Consider the following 20527-nt stretch of genomic DNA (forward strand, 5'->3'; position numbering starts at 1 on the left):
CGTTTGGGAAACAATGAGAGGGGGCAGGAATAAAAGAAAATCCCTGCTTTGCACAACATCTGATGATTTTTTTGCTCCCAAAGGCTGGCTGTAGAAATTCCTGTGGGACAGCTTGGCAGGAGCACTGCAGAAAGCACCAAGGCGAGTTCTGCTCCTCTCCAGCACCTTCCCTCATTAAATCTGGAGCTTTCTCTCCCTTTTCTGGGTTGGAATCCACTCTGTGCTTGATTAACACTGGAGGTTTTGTTTGAGTTTTGGTTGTTGGTTGTTTTTTGGTGTTTTTTTTACTCCCCCCTCTTTCATGTAAATGATGTCTTGCTATTTTACTTCTTTTTCCCTTTTTTAATTAGAAGAATAAATGCTTGCATTCATGCACAAATTGCTTTGAAGTGCTGTAAGAATTCAATTCATGAGCTTCCTCCAGTCTCAATCTTTAATTTTTTTTTTGCAAACTGATAACATCTAATGGCTGTGCTCTTTCCAGGAGATTACATTTGTTTTCTTCGGGCTGCTCTGCCTCCTCCTGTGTCCCGAGATAATGGGAGAAGTTCAGCAGCAGCTCCCAGAGAGCATTCCCAAGCTTTTGGTACTTGTGCTGCTCCCTGAAAAAACGAGGGAAGAACAGTCCTAGGGATTGTGGGGACCTCTGGATGCTGTGGGACAGCTCAGCTCCTGGGAAAAGTGCTTGAGCACTTTCTTTTGGGCATTACCTTCTTTGCTTTATTTACCCAGGAGTTATTTGCTATTTTGCACCTGTCTGTTGATTTTTGGGCTGCAGGATGCAGTTTGTCAGTGCTGGCAGTGTGTTTAGGGTGTTGGTGGTGACGCCTTGGGGTTTTATCTTTTCTATTTCTCATGTATCTGTAATCCTGCAGTTCTTTAGTGCACAGCTCCAAACTCCACGTTCCACCTTCAGCTGCTTTCCCACTTTGGGCAGACACAGCAATTCCTCTCCAGGCCTGGGCATCAAGGACTCCTCACTGCCTCAGGCCTGAGAGATGGAAACAAAAGTGAGCTGGGGGCGGCAAACTGGGGCTAAATGACTTCATGAGCTGGAGCTGGAACTGGGAAATGAACCCCCAATATGGAAATGGAGCAGATTTATCAAAGTGTAAAAGCCGTGGTTCATTTTGGGTGCAGCCCCTGGGGGGCTCTGTGTGCCCGAGAGGCACCTGAAGGCCCTTCAATAAATAGAGCAGCTTTTTATTCCCTCAACTCTGTCTGGCCTCTGCTTTTAGGTGGCCCCAAAAAGGCACCAGTGATTCCAGGTGGAATTGTGGCTCATGGAATACCAAGCTGTCAGATCCATCAGTGTGCTCTGAGTTCATTCCACCCCTGTTTTGGGAGCAGAGGGGGAAATTCCCATTTCCAGTGCTGGTGGAGGAGTAATTCTCTTTTCATTAGCGCTGAAGTGTGGCAAAATGGTGTTTCCTGTAGCCCACAGAGACTCCTGGGGGATTTCAAATCCCGGGGTCAGATGAGTGCAGCTTCAATGGCCTCTCCTCTGCTTCTGGAAGTGTTTGGTGACTGATCCCCCTTTTAAATGTGGGGTCACAGCCCTGGGACTGGCCTTGTGTCCCCAGGAGCTGCAGAACAGCCAAGGTGGGACAGGACCTGCTGAGGTGCTCTGCTTGGCCAGGACACCTCTCCTGATGTGTCTGGAGTCACTTTGGGATGTAGGAGTTATTTGAAAATAACACCCAGGGAGTGGTTCATAGAATTAATGCAAAGTGCTTATCTTCTTGAGTTATTTTTTAAAGTTCTTTTAATTTCAAGTGAGAGATTCAACCTAAGAATTTAAAATTGCACAGATTTGCACCCCTTCCTCCTTTCTGCTCAGGAAAGGAAGGATGTGGATTGTATAAAATAAAAATAATGTACAAGTATCATATAAAAATGATGCAGATGAAGTATTTAAACAAGTGACCTTAAAATTTCTGTCCTTATTAATGCAACTAATACTATAAATGAGAGCAACCTTGTAGTTTTTTATTGCAGACACTGACTCACAGGGAGGAAATTATGCACTGCCAGTTTTTTTTCAGGTTACTACTCATCCATTTTTATCTCTTGACAAAAATGTGGGTGTTTTGGTGCAAGCACCTGCACATGGATTTCAGTTTATGCTAAAACTTTAAATCTGGGTGTCTCTCCAAGTGCAGGCACTGGGAGACAGCTCCCATTCCAGAGGGGTTGTAGGGAAGGCTTTTGGGATATTTATCCTGTGGATGCTGATGGTTCCTGCTGAGAGATCCTGAAAAATTATACTCTTGGACATTTAAAGCAAACATTTCTGTTATTAGGTTGCCATCAGCCCATTCATTTCATGCACAGAAGTTCAGTGGTGTGATTTATGATCTTTAAATCCCTGGATTTAAGGTTGTCTGCTTGGGTATTGTTTTCTTCAGATTGAAGTTCCCGTGCTGCAGCATTTCTTCAAGCAAAAACCCATCAGCCTCTGCCTTAATTATGTAAAACTGATCAGGAAACAGTCACCAATCTTGCTGTGTCTGTCCCTTTGTGCTCTGGGATTTTTTTCCTGGCTTTACTATAAAATTACACAATCCTGGCTGGAATGTTACATCAATTGATGCATGTTTTTTCTGCAGACTTGCTGTACATTGTATTCATGAGCAAATTGGACAAGCACAGTAATTACACTAAAGTGCTATCAAACCCTTCTGGCCCTAGGGTTGCAGCTGTTTACAAGTCTTGGGCTGCTGCTTAAAATTTTCCCAATTTTTAGTTATTTTGACATGAGTTTGAAAGCAAACCAGAAAACTGAAACCCAGAGTTCTCCCAATAGAATGAAGGCTCTGCTCAGTTTTGCTCCTTTTAAATGCTCAATTTTAGGTTCTCTTAAAAGGAAAAGGACTAACAAAATGCAGTAAGGTGAAAACAATTCAATAATCAAAACGTTCTCAACCTGTAAAAAAAACCACAGAAATATTGTAAGTTTTACATCTTAGAGGCTGGAATGAGGAATAAGTGTAGGGAGAAGAAATCCAATGCCATTGAGAAACCCATCTGCTTTGTATTTTAAGGGTTGGGTAGCATGACTTTCTTTTTTTCTGCCATACACATTGTCAGGAGAATAACCTTAGTCAAGTTACATTGGCTAAATGAATAATCTCTTGAACATGTGGAACTCATTTTCTTGGGGCATTTTCCCCTCTCACTCTTTTCCCCTTCCTCTTCTCTGGTCCCTTGAAAAAGAAGACAAAAAACCCCACTGGTTCCTGATTGCATATTTTTGGTATTCACTCAGTTTTCCAGAGTTTTTTCTCCTTGCAAATGCCAGAAGTTTTCCAAGGGAACAAATTTCTACAAATTGTGCTCTACTTTGTTTCTTTTCAGTGTTGTGCCCACTCCCCATCTCCCCTCTGAGGCCTGAAATGATCCTGTGGGATACATAAATGTTCACTGAGATGTTTTTGGCCATCAAAATTAAGATCAAACTTGAATCCCAGTTCTCCTGTGTTGCCCAGAGTTTGTTCCAGTGCTGCAGAAATGTGTTGAGCTCCTGGTGGAAGCTGGTGGGAGCTTTATTCCTAATTAGGGACTTGATGAGCAATCTTCATGAAAAGAAAAAAATGCGAAGGGAGATGATGTTTTCCCACTTAAAATCTTAAATACTGAGGAGTGTGTGCACCCAAAAGGTGTGGTATGAACCTGCAATGTTCACTGGTTCTAACTTACATAATTATCTTTAGTGTTCTGTGCTCTTCTGGTTATTGATTTCTCACTTCTCATGCTAATAAATCCACATTTTTCAGTCTTTTTAGTATCTTTTCCCCAGACAGGGAGTTTCCAGCACTGATAGTCTTTGTTAGGCTCTTCTTTACCTTCTGCTTTCTGCAACATTTCATTGGAGGGATATAAAATCTGCATTTTAGGTGTCCAGTTTTCAGCATCATTGAAGCTCATCAAGGTTAATTCAGCAAAACTTCAAATTTTATCCATTTTCCAATCAAACTCCAATAATATCAATCTGAGAAGAAAGGTAGCTATGTACTGGCTAAAGTGAAAATCACACTGCTTATGGTCAATTAAAACAATTGATTAGAAAAGTGAATTAGAGGCTTTAATTAGAGAAACAAATTAGGAAAGTTCTAATTTCCAAGAGCCTGTGAAGGCACTGGCTGAGCTGAGCTCAGCATCACTTTTCTCTCTGATTCAGGTGTCTGTGGCTGCTCCACAAATAATATAATGTGAAAGAGCATTAATTAGTTAAATCCCTGCTGAAAACACGGTGTTTTTTTCAAACTCACAGGAGGAGAAAGGCATTTGTTGGGTGGTGTTGGGATATTCCTTTCAGATCTGAGCCCTCAGTGCTCCCATCCCACTGGATTTGCCTTTCCCTGTGTTTTCCTCCAATTCAGCTCCTTCCATGTCTCACTGGAAATTCTTGGAGGAAAACACGGAGCATGTCCCCGATCTCCTGGGAAGCTTCTATTTAATGTTCCTTGGTTTTAGAAAATGGTAACAAAACAGAACACGAGATGGCTTCAGACACTGCAAAAATAAACTCCAGGCAGAAGCCACAGGTTTCCCTGAAAACAACCTCGCTTGGAGAGTCCCACCAGAAAAAGGATTTGTTGGATATTTGTTTGCTCACTGCTTTTTGAAACATTAACCTTTCAAGTAGGAACCAGGCCCTGGTTAGGGGCTGCTTGAATTTTAAAAAGTATCACAGCCCTGCTGAGCTAATTCTGTCTGTGTTTTAATTTTATTATTTTAAAATTATTTTATTATTTAATTCATTAATTAAATAATATTTAATTATTAATTTATTTTATTTATTTTAAATTTTTATTATTTTGTTTTACTTTAAATTATTTGTTAAATTGTTTTATTTTAAATTGATTTTTATCATTGAGTCCTTACCCAAATAGGTAACAGCTAAATGCCCTAAACCTGCTGAAAGATGGGTGTTTGTTTTTTTCTTCTTTTTTTAAATAACTTGTATGGATGGTGAAGCAGCTTCAGTACATTTACAGCTCAGTGGCTATTTTCCTAATCCCGTGTTTGTTTTCCCTCCTTCTCTTTGTCTCAAAAATGTTATTTTTGTTGTCAGGGAGATGGATTCGTGGCTTGTCTGAAAAATAAAGTAAAGTACAAATGGTTGAGTGCTCTGCAGAGCTATTGGTGCTTGTGTTTGGTTGGGGACCTTGGAGATTTGGGGGTGGTGGCTCTTTCTGTTTGTGTTGATGCTGTGCTGTCAGACTGGGCCTTTCAGAAGTGTTTTTCTTGCTGCAGTGCATTTTAATTCTGAGGAACTGAAGGGACGAGCCTCAGAATATTTTATTTTTTATGCTGTGCTTGGTTTAGGGTCTTCTCTCGTATTTAAAACTGAGTTGCCTTCAGTTTCAGTTAAATAGAAGTCTCTTAAGTGGATTTTTTGGGACAGCACAAAGCTAAACTCAAGCTTATCTCTGGCTTGGTGGAAACCTGACTCCATCCTACCCTGAGATGTGGTTTGGGTGCTGGGCCCATCCATCACTGTCAGACCCCACCTGTGCCAGGCATTAGACACTGGTGACCCAAATCTTCCCTGTCCCAGCTCCTGAATCCTCTCATTACTTCCTGATTTATCTCCCTCATCAAATATTTGTCCTGCTGTCCAAAGCTAAAAGCCAGGCAGTTGGAGTCATTAAAGGATATATGGAGGTGCCACAGAAGAATTTCCTAGGAAGCTTCAAGTGCTTTGACCCAGGCAGGTACTTGAAGAGCTTAGGAAAGCAGGAGCCTGATACTTTTGGAATGTGTGTTTGGAAAATGAAGCTCAGGACTCCACCCAGGGCATCCCCTGCAGGCTCTGGGGGCCACATCTCCCGGCTTTCCTGAGCAGCTCTGATGGATCTCCAGGTGGGGATCCCTGCACATGCCAGGATTTATCTGCCTAGGCTTGTGTTTGTGTAGCCAGACAGGAGAATGGTGGAGCAGGAATGATGTGCCCAGGATTTGTGTTGCCAGAGGCCCCAGGGATGGGTCAGGGCTTTGTGCTCAGCCCCTGGCAGCAGCACTGAGCCTAAAGCTGAGCAGAGAGCTGCAGGTACAGCCAGACTGGTGCTCTCCAGTGCCTGAATAATCCCAAAAGAATCTTTAGGAAGATTATGATAAGCTTTGAAATGGTAGAATTAGAGAATCATTAGGGTTGGAAGAGACCTTTAACATCATCAGGTCCAGCTGTTGACCCACCCCTACTGGAACCATTAAAACACTCCCACACATCTCCCAGCTCCAGATCCAAACGCCTCCAGGGACAGGGCCTCCACCACCTCCCTGAGCAACCTAAACCAATGCCTGACCCCAAAAACAGTGAAAAAATTATTCTAGTATCTAACCTTAATCTCCTGTCTCTGCTTAAGGCAATTTCCATTTGTCCTCTTGCTGTTTTGGAAATGTCAGGATAAATCAAACTCTCCAACACTGTTTTTTTAGTGTTGGAAAGTAGACATTGCTTCAATGACAGCACTGGGATAATTACACCTAGATGTGAAAATAAAGGGGTTTTTCCCAGTTAATTACTGCACACAAAGGCAAATGAGAGAAAAGAAAATAAGGTGGCATTTGAGGGCTTGAGGATGTGCTGGGATGTTGGGAGTGCTGGTGGGGATGGAGATATTCCATGTCTGGTGGAGGAGCAGATCAAGGGAAAAGGCTGAGCTGGGGAAGGGATGGATGCTGAGACAGAGGAAAGGCTGGATGCTGATCCAGAGGAAAGGCTGGATGCTGATCCAGAGGAAGGTCTGGATGCTGATGCAGAGGAAGGTCTGGATGCTGATCCAGAGGAAGGTCTGGATGCTGATGCAGAGGAGGGTCTGGATGCTGATCCAGAGGAAGGTCTAGATGCTGATGCAGAGGAGGGTCTGGATGCTGATCCAGAGGAAGGTCTGGATGCTGATCCAGCACAGCCTTCCCTCGTTGGGAGAGCGAGTGGATCTGGATTCTGGCAGATAACACCAGACAAGCATCCCTGTGACCATGGCTGGGATTGTTCTGTGGGGGAGCTGAGCCTGCTGCCATCTGCTCCACAGAGCCAATTCAACGAGCAGGGGTGGGAAGAATGAAGTACAGATGCTAATGGGCTCTGTAAACTGCAGGGCAAGCTCTCCTAAATATTTAGACTGTTTTCCTGACGTTGTGTGTGGGGCTGACTTGTGAAGTTCCCTCATCTTCATTTGAGGTTGCCACTTAGCTCTGATTCTCTGGTTAAAGTTGGGGCACTTCTAAGTCAGTGAAATTAAAGATGTTTGGTTTTTTAGCCCTGGGGTGGAATTGTGCCCAGGAATTGTTTAAGCAGGGAGCAGATATCTCAAGTAGGGACTGGACCCAGGCAGGGGCTGAGCAGTTCATGTGTAGCCTCAGGGTTGGATTCTCAGTCCTTACTCGCTTTTTACTCTTTGTTTACTCGTTATCTTAGTTTGACAGAGAAATTCCTGCTTCCCTCTCTCTGCCATGCACAGTGCTCTTAATTAAAATATCAGAATATACCAGAGCATTTTAAAGAAAATAGTTAATTCAAAATCAAGCAAAAATAGGTTAAAAACCAAGCCAAATAAATTCCTGCAGGCACTGTGACTCTTACATAACCATGGATGATGTTCTCTGGCGTTATTTTGCAAGTTCATAAATGAGCTACATGTGAGAAGGGTGGAAGAAGGGTCAGCTTTGTGTCAGGGACAGAAAACTCCGTTCTCAGGAGCTGACAGTTGATTTCCTCCTCATTCCTTTTGATGTCTGCACACTAAACGCTGCGTGGACAGAAAAATTCAATTCATTTAAAACATTTTGCATCAAAATGACATGCTTTACTGTATTTCCTTCTGATGTTTAACTTATCTTTTCATCTCATGAGGGAGGGAAAAAAAAAAGCCAACATGTTTGTAGTTAAAGTACCCAAGCAGAACTTTAAACAAAGGTCTTGATGAGGAGGAAGTCTCGATGTACAGGCAGCTTTTAAGAGTAGGTACCTTGTTTTTTTTCCCCTTCTTGGCTCTCTGAGCCTTGCTAGCCAAGGAGATTTATTGCTGCCCTTCCAAATGCTTCTTCAGAATGAAGAGTTTGCATTTTTGAAATTCCTCAAGTCCTCAGGAGGAGAGGGATAAGGGGAAGTGATGATGGTGAGCACACCAAAAGGATTTTCCAGGCTGGTTTTGCCAGTCGGTAGCTGTGCTGGGAGGGAATCAGCTGAACCTGCATCAAAAAACTCCTGGAGCTGTGGACTCCCAGAGTTGTCAGGGAGATGAATTGGGATGAAATCTGGACTTTTTAGTAGTTGCAGTTGTTAGTGCTGATAACACAATCCAGGGTGTTGAGGAATCCCTGTCCTTTGCCAGCTGCAGTATCACGTGTGCGACTCAGCACTGCCAGAAGTGGGATCCATTCCCTCTGGGAAATCCCAGCTCTCCTGGAGAAGTGTCTTAACAGCCTAAATAACTTCTATTTATTGCTGTTACAGCTATTGAGACCACTGGTACCAATATTTTAGGAATATTAGGGATATTTTAGGAATACTGTACATTTTCCGGTGGGGATGACCCCACTGTCCCCAAGGGGAAAGCTGTCCTTGGAAGTGAGAGATCTTGGAAGAGAAGCTTAGGTGATCAGCCAAACTTTTTAGCAATGCTGTTGGTATAACCCCAGATCTTCCCAGTCTTATTTTTCAGTCTGGAAGCAGAACATAACAAAGTGTTGAGTGTTTCTGCCTCTGTTTCTGTAAAATTCCTGTGAACTGAGCTTCCCATGGGAGGACACAGCTCTCGCTTCTATCTTCTGATATAAGTTTTTTATTTCCTTTGTTATTAAGGAGGTTGATCTGGTTGTGTTCAAATCAAGTCTCACTTGTCTCTTTTCCACATATTAAGTTTGTCTAAATTTGGCTCCCAGCCCCTCATGTTTTAGTTGGAAATAAGTACTTTTAAAAGTTGATATATTGGGTTAAATCTTTAGCAGAAGAAGGGTCATAGTTTGCACGTGGAACTATTTTTAGCAGCTCATATCAGTTTGGTAAATAAGCAGATGTTTGGAGAAAAGCCCTGTTATGTCTTTGCCTTCCAAAGTCGACCTCTCCATGCAGATCCCCCCATGGAGACATAATTCCCCTTGGGAAACCTGGCATTGGGAGACTCCCCAGGTCCTTCTCTCACCCCATTTCCTCACCCATCCACCCTTTGGAGCTGCTTTCCTGTGACATTCATGACAAAAAAACCTCTCACACATCTTTTCTGGTTTTATCTTGCAGAGGATATTCAACTCCTTCGTGTACACAGAGAAAATATCGAATGGAGAAAGCGAAGTTCAACAGGTGAGACCAAAACCCCTTCCCAGCTCCACTGGCAGAGTGAGCTCAGGGAATTCTTTCTGTCTGGATTTGTGGCCCCTTTCTAACCTCAGATCACAGCCAGTGGAATAGGACATAAATGAGGATGTGCTGATGCTTCTTTTGAGAATTTTGCATTGCCATGAAAATCTTTTCCATCTGTTTGGTGTGGGGCTGTCCCTCAGAAACAAAAGGACCCTCATTAATTGTCAGGTTTTCATGTTGGAAGTGTCTCTTTTTAAATTTCAAATTCAAAAATTAACCTATTAATATTATTATTATGATGTGGAAATGGTGTTTTGTGGATATACAGGACACCTACAGCCTGGTGCATCACAGGTGTGATTGTAATTTTGTGAGGTTTTACAGGAACACATTTCAACATTTAATTTTCAATTTGACATTGAGATAATACATGAACAGTTTGCATTTTAATACATGTGAATATTTTTTAAATTAATTTTGGATCAGTTTTCAAACAGATCAAATAGGTCATGTTTTATTCTTGCAGAAATTAAAGTACCAGTTTGTGGTAAAGGGGATGGGTTTTGGTCCAAGAAATGGAAAAAAAGAACCAGCTTTTCTTCCCAGTTTAAGCATGGGCTTACTCAAACTTTAGGAGTAACCTGACCTTCCTAGACCCCTATCAAACCAGTTTTAATGCTCAGAAAAAACAGAAGCTCCTCAGAGTGGGGCTTTCCCAGGGGAGGAGGGAGTTGCTGCTCAGCCCTGCAGGTAGCCCCATTGTGGTTTCCCAGAGCAGGTCAGTGCATGGTGTGTTTGTGTGCATTCAAACTGCTCATGGAATGCAGAAATAATTTACAATCCAAGTTGTGCTTCCTGGAAATGCTGACATTTCCAGACTTCTTTAATTATTTTACTGAGGAAAAAGTGAAAGCAGAGCTGGTTCAAATGGGATCATAAGGAAATTTTAGATTGGAAAAGATCTTTAAGACCATTGAGTCCAGAACTGCCAAGGTCACCTCATGTGTCCCCAAGTGCCACATCCACATGGAGGGACTCCAGGGCTGGACAACCCTTTCCATGAGGGAATTTTCCCAAATATCCATTCTGAACCTCCCCTGTCCCTGGGAGCAGATCCCAAATCCCCCCGGCTGTCCCCTCCTGCCAGGGACTTGTGCAGAGCCAGAAATTCCCCTGAGCCTCCTTTGCTCCAGGCTGAGCTTTCCCAGCTCCCTCAGCCTCTCCTGGGGCTCCAGATTCTTTCCAGCCTCCTGGAGGCTTTGGTTTCCCTGTAGGAATGCCCAGGTGGGTGCCTGGAAGCAGAGGGACCATGGCAATGTAATTGTCACCTAATTTTAACGATTTAAATCCCAAACCATCCCAACATCCCTCAGGATGGGTTCTCTGGCTCTGTGCTGTGCAGCATTTCCAGGAATGTTCCTGGGTGGTCTGTGCACCACAGAAGGGCCATGTGGGCTGGATCAGATGTATCAGATGGCTTTTGAAAGGCAAAAGTGTTTTTGGGAAACCAAGAAACTGGATTAAAACTTCTTTGAAGTCCTGACTACAGATTGTCTGCTGTGGAAAAGACAGTCCTTGTTCCCCAGAGCAGATGTCCTTGTTCATCCCAAGTGGATTTAAAGGGCTGTCCAAACACTGGAGGTGGGGTGATGGATTTGGAGCTGTCAGGGGAGAAAACAGGGCTCTGGTAAAGTGTAATTACTGTGGTTAAAAGCTCTACAGTGAAGTGGATGGAAGAATAATTGAGCACTTCTGGTTCATTAATAACCAGGTCTTTTAGCCCTAATGAATCCCCAGCAACACAACCTGAATTTTATAAGAGCAGAACATTGAATGGGATCATCTTGAGCAAAGGCAAACAAATGTAAGCAAATGAAATCCCCTGCCAGAGAAATCGCATTTCTGCTTTGGTCATTCATTAACATTTTCATAGCAACCGATATCCAAAGGCAATTAATGACAGTTTGATGTCAGCTGGGATTGTTTTGTTTTGGCAGAGCACTGAATTGTAGTGGGGGTGGTGGGTTTTTTATACCAAACCATGTAAATAATGACTCTCAGTTTATTGAAAAAGTGAAAAACTCCAGCTGGCCTAACTGTTCAATACCTTTGGCTTTCTTTGTGCCACACAAGGAGCAGTTTTACCTCTCAGCATAGAACTGGTTACACTTTTAAGGTCTGCAGTTATAGAATTACTGTTGTACCTGACAGATAAAACCTTTTCTGTTTTGAATAGGTTATTAAAAACGGGATGACAATGGCCAAAAATAACTTGGATTCCTTCCCTGTGAGTTATTTGAGTATCAGAGAACTCTCATATGATAAGAGAATGCAGTGGTGTGAGTTAGTGATGTAAATAAAGTGGGAAAGGAGGAGTTTTATGAGGGGAAAATCTACATTAGCTGATTCCAAGGAAGTCAGTGTGTGCTCAGTGTCCTGCCAGACATCTGCTTTCTGTGATGTGGAGGGAAGGGATCTGGGCTCCACAGAGGAGAGAGGCTGAAATGCTCTCAAGCAGGAGTAGATTTCCCAGCTTTGAGGAGAAAAGGCTTGAAAATCTCAGACCATGCTGAATTTTTAGTTTGGTTGGTTTTGGACTGGGCAAAGAAGTCTTTGGGGAGGAAATAGATCTGAAATGTGCTGAAAAAATGACATTTAGCTGTGGAGCACAACACGTTCCCTGGCTGTGAAGAGTGGCGTGTTCACACACAATAATGAATCGTGAGCCTCACAATAAAAGGCAATTATCTGTGTTTAATGTACTTCCAGAATGAGTCAGGAATTGTGGCCCTCTCTCTAGCTTTTGCTGTGCATCCTGTTTAACATCTTCCTTGGAATAAATCTTGGGAAGCTTTGCCAAAGGTACTGGCCAGTAGAAAACCTCAAATGAGTGCTGGTTTCCGTGACAAAATGAACATTGGAAAGTGGTTTCCTGCACCCTGATTGCAATAATGAAATATATTTTCAGTGTCATCCAGAGAAGCAGGAAAGGGGACTTTCCACAAGGGAGAATGGACTTGAGTTGGAAGTTTAGGTGGGATTTTAGGGAGAAATTCCTCCATGTGAGGGTGGGGAGGCCACAGAAGCTGCGGCTGCCCCTGGATCCCTGGTCAGAGCACCCTGGGATAGTGGGAGGTGTCTCTGTCCATGATCCTTAAGGTCCCTCCCAAGCCAATTCCCATTCCAGGATTCCATGGATGGTTAGAATCCATTAAAACAGAGGTGTGGGATGAAGCTGGAGGTGATTCTGTGATCCTTCCTTGATCCATGTCCCTGCTGGCCTCTGGCTCTTCAGGGCTGATACAAAACCAGTGCTCTCTTCAAGAGCCACACATTTATTTAAAAATAAATAACATTAAAAGTTTCCTTGGCTAGGAATCCATGGATGCACAGTTGTGATGGAGCAGCAGGATGAATGCCTGGTGGGTGATGGAGAGAGGTGCTTGTTTTCCAGATTTTTCTGGTTTACTGAGGGAATTTAAACCTCAAAATTGTAACTCAGCTCTTCCATGTGTAAGCAATCCTTTCCGAGGAGCTTGACAGTGTTAAATCCCTGGCTGTGAGTCCTTCCTGGCATCCCTGCCTGTCAACCCCACTGATGCATATTTTATATACAGCCTTGGAAACATGAAAAATACCTTGTCTTTCAAGCTACAGCCAGAAATAAAACCTCACCTCGGAGCTCTGCTTTCCCTCAGAGCTCCCAGCAAAGGGAAGTCTTGAGAGCTGTGGAGCTTTGAGGGGGAAGAAGCTTTATAAAAAAAAAGCTCGAGGGAACGATGCAAATGAGGGAAATGTCTCAGGGAGAATTAGAGGAGCTCAGTGATGTTGTGATGAAAGGTTGTCAGTGGAGATGGTGACAATTGAAGTGCATTACCCAGGGGTGCTGCAGTAATAGAAACAGGTGTTACAGTCCAACCTGTCTGCAAACCCAAGGGCTTTGGCTGCATGTCAGCTGCCAGAGGAAATCCAGGGAAAAAGCAGGGCTAATGGCAGCATTGTTCACAGACAGCACTCACTGCTTATTGTTTTGGTTATTAAAATTGAGGAGAAAACAGAGAAATCTTAAAAGTGCTCATGGTGGCTTCCCCTTGCTGTTGTTTTTGACATGAGGTGAAGAGCACTTTGTGTAGGATAATAATATTTTATGTCAATCTCAAAGTATCCAGATTGATTTCAATCTCCATTAAAATGGTGAATTGGAGCATTTCTGTGGGAGCAGGAAATGTCTGTCACACTTGGTACCCACTCAGGTGTGGAACACCCCTGTCCCTTTTCTGTGCCTGACTGGGGACACAATTTTCCAGTTTGCCTTAAAAATGCTTCAACAATTGTGTAAGCATGGTTTCATAGTTCAGTGTTCTGTCCTTTCATTATTTGTTATCTCTCTTTCTCTACTTTGGAGGTTTTGTAACCAGTGTGGGTCTGGCATCCATCAGCATCCAGCAGCTCTCCAGCTCCAGGCAGGTTAAAAAAAAGCAGGGTATGTGTTGGATAAAAACTTCAGGTTTTTATTTAGAAAGAGGAGAAGGTGATTTAAGCCTGCAGCTTTTACTGTGACAGGCTCCAGCAGCTGAGTGCATCACCCTGCACAGGGAATAAAGTTTGGGAGGGAAGTGAAGCCCAGCTATGAAAGAAAAGTTTGTTTTGTCAGGCTTCATCTGGGTGATACTTCTCAATTTGATGAATTAGAACCATTTGTTTCCAGTACTTCATTGGTGTGTTACCCTCAGTTTCTTATCATGGTTTATTCATTTGAAGAAATTTTCAACAGAAAATTCTTTTTGGATCATCTTGCCCTTGGTGACTTTATTGAGTTTGCTGGTTTTGAAGTGGTTTGGATTGTTGGGAGCATTGTCTTGTTATCAGAGGACAATATTTTTAGAGTTCTTTAGATTAGACAAAGTCAGTTGTTCCAGCCATGGGCAGGGATTGGTGCCTGGAGCTCTGGGAGGTTTCAGATCCCTCCTTGCTGACATGCACTTGACTCCCTGCCCCAGCCAAGGCGCTGGATCCCATTTCAGAAAAACAACGGGATGACTTTGAGCCATTCAGAGGTTTTTCCTTGGGAGACGCAGTTTGGGAACAAAGCATTTGCTTTTTGTCAGCTTCTGAAGTACAGGATCTTCTGAAAAACAGATTTGTCAGATCTTTAGACTCGGCACAGCAGGGTGAAATTCAAAGGCTCTGGGGCGCTTTTATCGTTCAACCTAGAAGGTGAAAACTCATCAACAGCGAGCCCTCGGCTTGTACAGCATTCATTTATCAGAGAGCAGCCCTGATTCCAAACCAGAAGCCTTTTGTTCTGGGGCCCTGTGATGGTTTTATGACTGCTGATGATGCTCAGCAAACTTCCTAATTTCAGGTAGAGAAAGCAAGAGAGAAATCTCAGATTCACGTATCTGGTTTACCTTGGCATTTCATTTGCCCAGACTGAGAGGAGAACTTTGTTCTCACCAAATCTGAGGGCTCTGATTTAGGAAACTTGGCTTGTGTTTGTTTGAGACCCTCCAGGAGAATCCACTTCTAAAGAACACATTGGAGGGTTACAGCCTGACAAAAAGAAAGTTTACTGGAAACCAGGAAAGGATCTCCCCAACAGCTTATTATCTTAACAACTGGGAGCAATTTAATAGCGCTGGATGTCTAACATGGAGGAGCCCATTAGCAGTCCTCTGGTGCCTTGGCAATAAATCATTCCACAGAACTAATTAGTTGTAATTCTGCAAGTCATTTGAGCGGGGTCCTATTAAACCTGTGCTCCTTGGAGACGTGTCCTGGAGCCGCAGCATTCCCGGGGAACAGCGGAGGCAGAGCAGTGCGGCTATCAGCGAGGCTCCTTCCTCACAGAACCAACTAAATCCTGACTAAATGGCCTGTTGCTAAGAGTTAGGAGAGACATTTGTTAGTCCAGGGCATCTGGAAAATCCAGGGCTGTTTCCCAGAGCACAAAAGCGGCAGCAGAAACGCAAAAAAACAAAGTTGGCAGAAATGCAAAACGTTATTTCTGATTATTCAACACCTCTGTCTGTTGCTTTGAGATGATTCTTTCATTTGGGATGTGTCTGGCTGATTATTAAATACATTTAAAAAAAAGCCTGATCCATTCCAACAATTCCTCCCTTTGATGAAAGACGGGGAGTGAAAGTCTCAGTAAATGTTCCCTGTAAAACCTGAGGCCTCCTGGTAACTGTGTTTAGGAGCAGCCACAGATTTTTCCCATTTTCCCTGGCACTCATTAGGCAGGCTCCTTGTGAAGTGCCTAATGAAGGGACACAAATGAGCTCTTAGTGACAGCACAGTCACTCCAACAGCCTGGGATGTCTCCCAGCAGGCTCAGCCCTTCCCAGCACCCGGAATCTGCCTGGCATGGAGAGGGCAGAGGTGGCACAGGCACCACCAGCCCTCAAATCACACCCAGATTGGAAGCAGTTGCTGGAAAAAAATAATGCATTTTACTTCTCTGTCTTGATAGGACATTTGTGGTTGGGTTCTTTTCCCCCTTGGACTGAGGTTGATGAGAGAGAGGCAGTTTTCTCTCCTTCAGACTTGGTTGTTTATTCTTCTTTTATCTATATTACATATATACAAGGTACAAGGAGTTATGTGCACTAAGAAAGGTGCAAAAATGGCTAACAAAGATCTTCAAGGTATTTTATGTGTCTATTTACCCAATTAACAAATGCCAAGTTAATTATTTTTCTTAATGACCCAACACCTGTGTGCTGCAGTGCATCATTCTCTATCCAATCACTCATTGCTACCCAAAAACCTCCAGAAGAAGAAGATGAAGAAGAAAGAAGGACAAGAGACAGCACCTTACACCCTCCATCTTGTCTTCTGTTCTCTAAACTAGTTTAAACTTTAACTTTTCCTCCCAGTGACTTAAGAAAACTTTTTAATCTGCACATTTACACTCTTAGTTTTTCTATTTAACTTTAACAGTTGTTTTCAGGGTGTTATATGAAATTCAGTGGTTTTTAGGATGTCAGAGGCAGGTATCAGAGATAAGGGCACACTCTCTGTGCCTCTGACTCCAACACTTTTCTTTAAATGATTTTCAGAAGTATTTAAAAAGAAGGGCTGAAGTACCCAATTTGTTATTTCCGGAGTGAGGCACCCTAATTTTTTTTAATGGTCTGAGAATTGTATGGGAGGAGCCACAACCTATTTGTTTTCACATTCTGAAAGGAGAGAAATTTGCTCTTATAAATCAGAGTGTAACCTCTAAACCTTGTCCTGATTTATAAGGAGTCCCTTCCTTAGAGGGACCTCTGACAACAAAAGGCTTCAGGAGGAATTTCACTGGTGTGAGGCTTCTGTCATTATTTTCCTGCTGCCGTATTATGACATCAATTAGAGATTTTTCAGTTTGTGGTTGAAGCTTTAGATCAATGAGGAAAATCACCCAGGCAATGCTCAGCCCATGGAGCCTCCCAGGAAAGCAGGAGGGAATACAGCAGCAAAGCAAAATCTGGGATGGCTATTTTGCCCAAATCTCCATGAAAGAAGTGGTGAAATACTTCTGCAGTTCCACCTGATGAAGAGGCTGCTGAGGAGAAGACAAAATTCATGGCAATATTTGGGGTTATTTGGGTTCCTTGGACCCTGAGGTTGCTCCCATCAGTGGGAGATTTGCTGTTGGCTCTTTGCTCCTGCATCAGGAGTTCTGTGTAGGGGGAGACATCTCTAACACCATTATTTGGGTTTTTCTGAAGTGTCCATGTAAAGAACTTCAATAAATTCACTTGTGGCTTGGTTTATTCTCCATCACACCCTTACCAGGCCTTGGAGCAAGCCCCTCAGTGTCACATCCAGCTGTGAGTTCTTAGTGAAAGGGAACTTTATGTGATGTAAAAACACTTTTTCATCCTGCAAAAACTCTGTTGAAGCACCCATTGCTGGATGAAAAATGTATTTTATTTTCTTGTATAGTCTCCTTGCTGCAGCCAATATTAATTACTTGACTTCTTGCTTAAGCCACAAAAATAAAAGCACAACGAGCAAATCAGAAAACAATTGTCTTTAACACAGGTTTTAATTGCTTGATAAAGAACAGGGTAATACAGAGAAACTGGGTTGATTTTAAACTTTCTTACATTTTATCTTTCAGTTGGCAAAAAAAATCCGTGAGAAATTCAACCGTTACTTGGACGTCGTGAATCGGAACAAGCAGGTAGTGGAAGCTTCATACACTGCTCACCTCACCTCACCCCTGACTGCCATCCAGGACTGCTGTACCATCCCCCCATCCATGATGGAGTGAGTATGGAATTCTGCAATTCCTCCTGCTCTCATTTAATCTGCAAAGAAAATGAGGGTTTCTTTGTAAAATAGCCCGAGTTTTCTGCTGCTTTGGGTAAAAACGGAGAGGGCACAACTCCAAAGGTGCCTCTTATCTTGTCCTCATCTTCTTCTACATTTCTCCCACACCAGTGTTTAATGATGAGCTTTAAACAAGAGCTGGGAATCAGCTGGAAGCAATAAAAAGAAAGTTTGTTCACAGTGTTCTGTACAAAACGAGTCTGTGTAGGTCCAAGACACCGTTTTTACACGGAGACACTGCTTGCCCTGAATAACTCTCCTCAAGCTGGTCATGGGACCATTTTCTGTCCTTTGAAGTATCCAAAATCACGAGTTGGTGAGTCCATCACATGCTAACAGCGCTGTGCTCCAGTTTAATCAGGTTGACATGCTGCTGTTTGATATAGAGGTTTAATGAAATCCAGTCCATCGCTTGGGAACTGGGTTTGTTCATGTTCAGGTTGCTTTGGTTTTAAATACAGGAGTTTGGAGTAGGGTAAATCCAGGCAGTTGATTGTCTTTAATCATTTCTATTGTGCTGCATATTTGCAGAAATTCTTTTGGGTTTTCTAACTGTAGAAATGTTGATAGAAGCTGTGATTTTTCCAATAAAATAGGAGTAATTTTCTTGAAATGCTGAACACATTAAACATTTACTTCCATGTGGGCTTGAAAAGAAGAGACTTCCTGTTTATACAAACTTTGATTACAGACTGATTTTTACTGTTTATATTTCAGTCTGATTTGAAAACATTTGAGAGGGAGGGAGGTAATGTGGGTCATCAGGTGACTCCAAGGACACAGGTTTGGAGGTCTCTGTGCAGTTCCTGCTGGACAGGGTGGAAAATGCTGGCACATCCAGGCTGTTGGCAGTGTGGACAAAAGGGTCAGGAATTCTTTGAGGATGAAAACCTCTCTGTGCTCAGATCACAAAATCCATGCAGGAGTCAGCAGGCAGCAGGAACACCTTCCAACCAAGGGCTGAGGGGAAGGAGAAATGGGATTTATCACCCCCTTGTCAGCGTGGCCTCATTTTTCATTAAAAAGAGAAGTCTGTTTTTATTCTGGAAACTTGAGTGGATTCCTTTTCACTTTTTCCTCCAAAATTATGTAGCTTGGAAGTCCTTTAGAAATTTCTTTACCTGTGGTGAGCTTGCATAAGAATCATTGCCAGTAAGTGGTTTAAAACACAAACAGCTGGCAGAGGAGTGAATTTTCTGTTTGCACAGCTCCTCATGCAGGCTTTACAGTATAATTCTCATTATTTAGTTGCTTGGATCAATAATTAAATGGTTCCCAGATCAGTTTATCAGCTTCAGGATGTTCTGGACCTTGGCAAGACCTGGTTGAGGCATATCTGACCATTGGACCCGGTGCTGACTGGAGGAAATCATCTGCAAGACAAAAAAAATAACATAAAAGTGTATTTTGTGTTTGAAACTGCCAAGTTTTAGCTCCGTGCTTTGTTGCTTGCCTGATTTGTCTAAATGCTTCTGCCACCATTTCAGTTTTTCTCCCCTTTCTGCCTCTCCCATCTGCTGCTCTTCCTTTCATTTTCCTTCTCCGTGGCATGGCCTTTCTGGGAGATTCCTCATTTTGATTAAAATATCAGGAAAGAAACTGATTCACCTGGATATTGTGATCATATTTTGAATTCTTTCATGTTTAATTCATGGACTAACAGGGCCTGCACTTACAGGAAGTTAAATTGGATGTGCTACTGCTGGTAACAGCTTATCCTTGGTGTTTAAAATGTTTAATGTTGGTGTTAAAGCAACAATAATTACAATTTTTTGGTTAAAGTATTTATTAATCGCTGCTGCAGAAGAGGTCAGGTGGACAAAGACCCAGATTTGGCTGTGAAAATTGCTTTTTCCATGAGATCCTTTGCCTTAGATTGTGCCTTGGCCATGTCTGAGTCCTCAGGGCTGTGGTTTTCGTTCTGGGACGTTGTGAAATGTTTGTGTTACAACTCCTGAACTCTGTGTGTTCTTTTTTCTGCCTGTTTCCTCATGTGGCCTCTTCATTTGAGCAAACATCTGGGGCAAGAACAGTGTCAGAAGTGCATTATCTTTAGGTATTTTGGGGTAGGTTTGAAGGTTTTCCCCACAGCATTTAAGGCTGTTCATCACATGGTGTTCAGCCTCTTATTGTCCAAATTATTGACACTGAGTTGGGAATGCTGCAAGTTTGGATTGGTTTGGGGAAAATGAACTTGGGAAGGATGAGCTATTCTGTAGGGAATGGATATTATTATTATCATTATTAATATTAATAATTTTATTTCTTTATTGATTTTAAATGGATTGATGACATCAGTTTCTATTTGTAGTTACCATTAACAAAATTATTATTGCTTGTATTTCTCCTGAAAATCCAAGCATTGGTTTGTCATGTTGCTTGGGATAAACTGTGAGATTTCCACACCTGGTGACTATAAATAAATGATAGAAAACAGGACCTAACAAAGCACAAACTGGGTTAGAAAATGAACCTGGCATTTAAATTGGTTGTTTAATGAGTAGTGAGCTATGACAGGGAACACAGAATTTATTTTATTGCCATTACAAGGTGTCAGCTCTTGCAGTGAGGAGCCCAAATGAGTGAGATTCCCTGTCTGGATTAAAATTCCCAGCCTGGCTGTGCTTTTGGTTGTTGTTTTGTACCCCAAATATTCTGTTTTCACTGGTGTAAGACCAGCAGTCGTGTGTTTGTGCCCCCTCAGAGGCAGGGTTGTGCAGTGGAACCACCTTGGTTTGGAAAGTGGTGAAAAGAAATAAATTGGAATTTGCAAACCCAACTGGATGAGGCAGCACAGTTGGTGGCTATCGAGTGGTTTTGGCAAGGTCTTAATTCAACAAACATTTCCTGATAAAATTACACTCAGCTATTTTACCAAAGGCTCTAAATGTG

At 42.6% G+C, this 20527-nt stretch overlaps 1 protein-coding gene across 3 annotated transcripts in view; it reads left to right on the plus strand.

The window, feature by feature from the left end:
* CACHD1 (cache domain containing 1) overlaps positions 1-20527 on the plus strand; it is an 85075-nt gene that overhangs the window by 19613 nt on the left and 44935 nt on the right. For all 3 annotated transcript variants that reach the window (XR_015273682.1, XM_086841592.1, XM_086841593.1), the window contains exons 2-3: positions 9248-9310; positions 17424-17572. Coding sequence is in view for 2 of the 3 variants with exons in the window: in XM_086841592.1 (XP_086697718.1) it covers positions 9248-9310; positions 17424-17572 (212 nt within the window). In the remaining variant the exon portion in view is untranslated. The remainder of the gene's footprint in view (positions 1-9247; positions 9311-17423; positions 17573-20527) is intronic.

The sequence above is a fragment of the Cyanistes caeruleus genome, chromosome 9, assembly GCF_971803275.1.
Source record: "Cyanistes caeruleus chromosome 9, bCyaCae1.hap1.1, whole genome shotgun sequence".
In the NCBI taxonomy this organism is placed as follows: Eukaryota; Metazoa; Chordata; class Aves; order Passeriformes; family Paridae; genus Cyanistes; species Cyanistes caeruleus.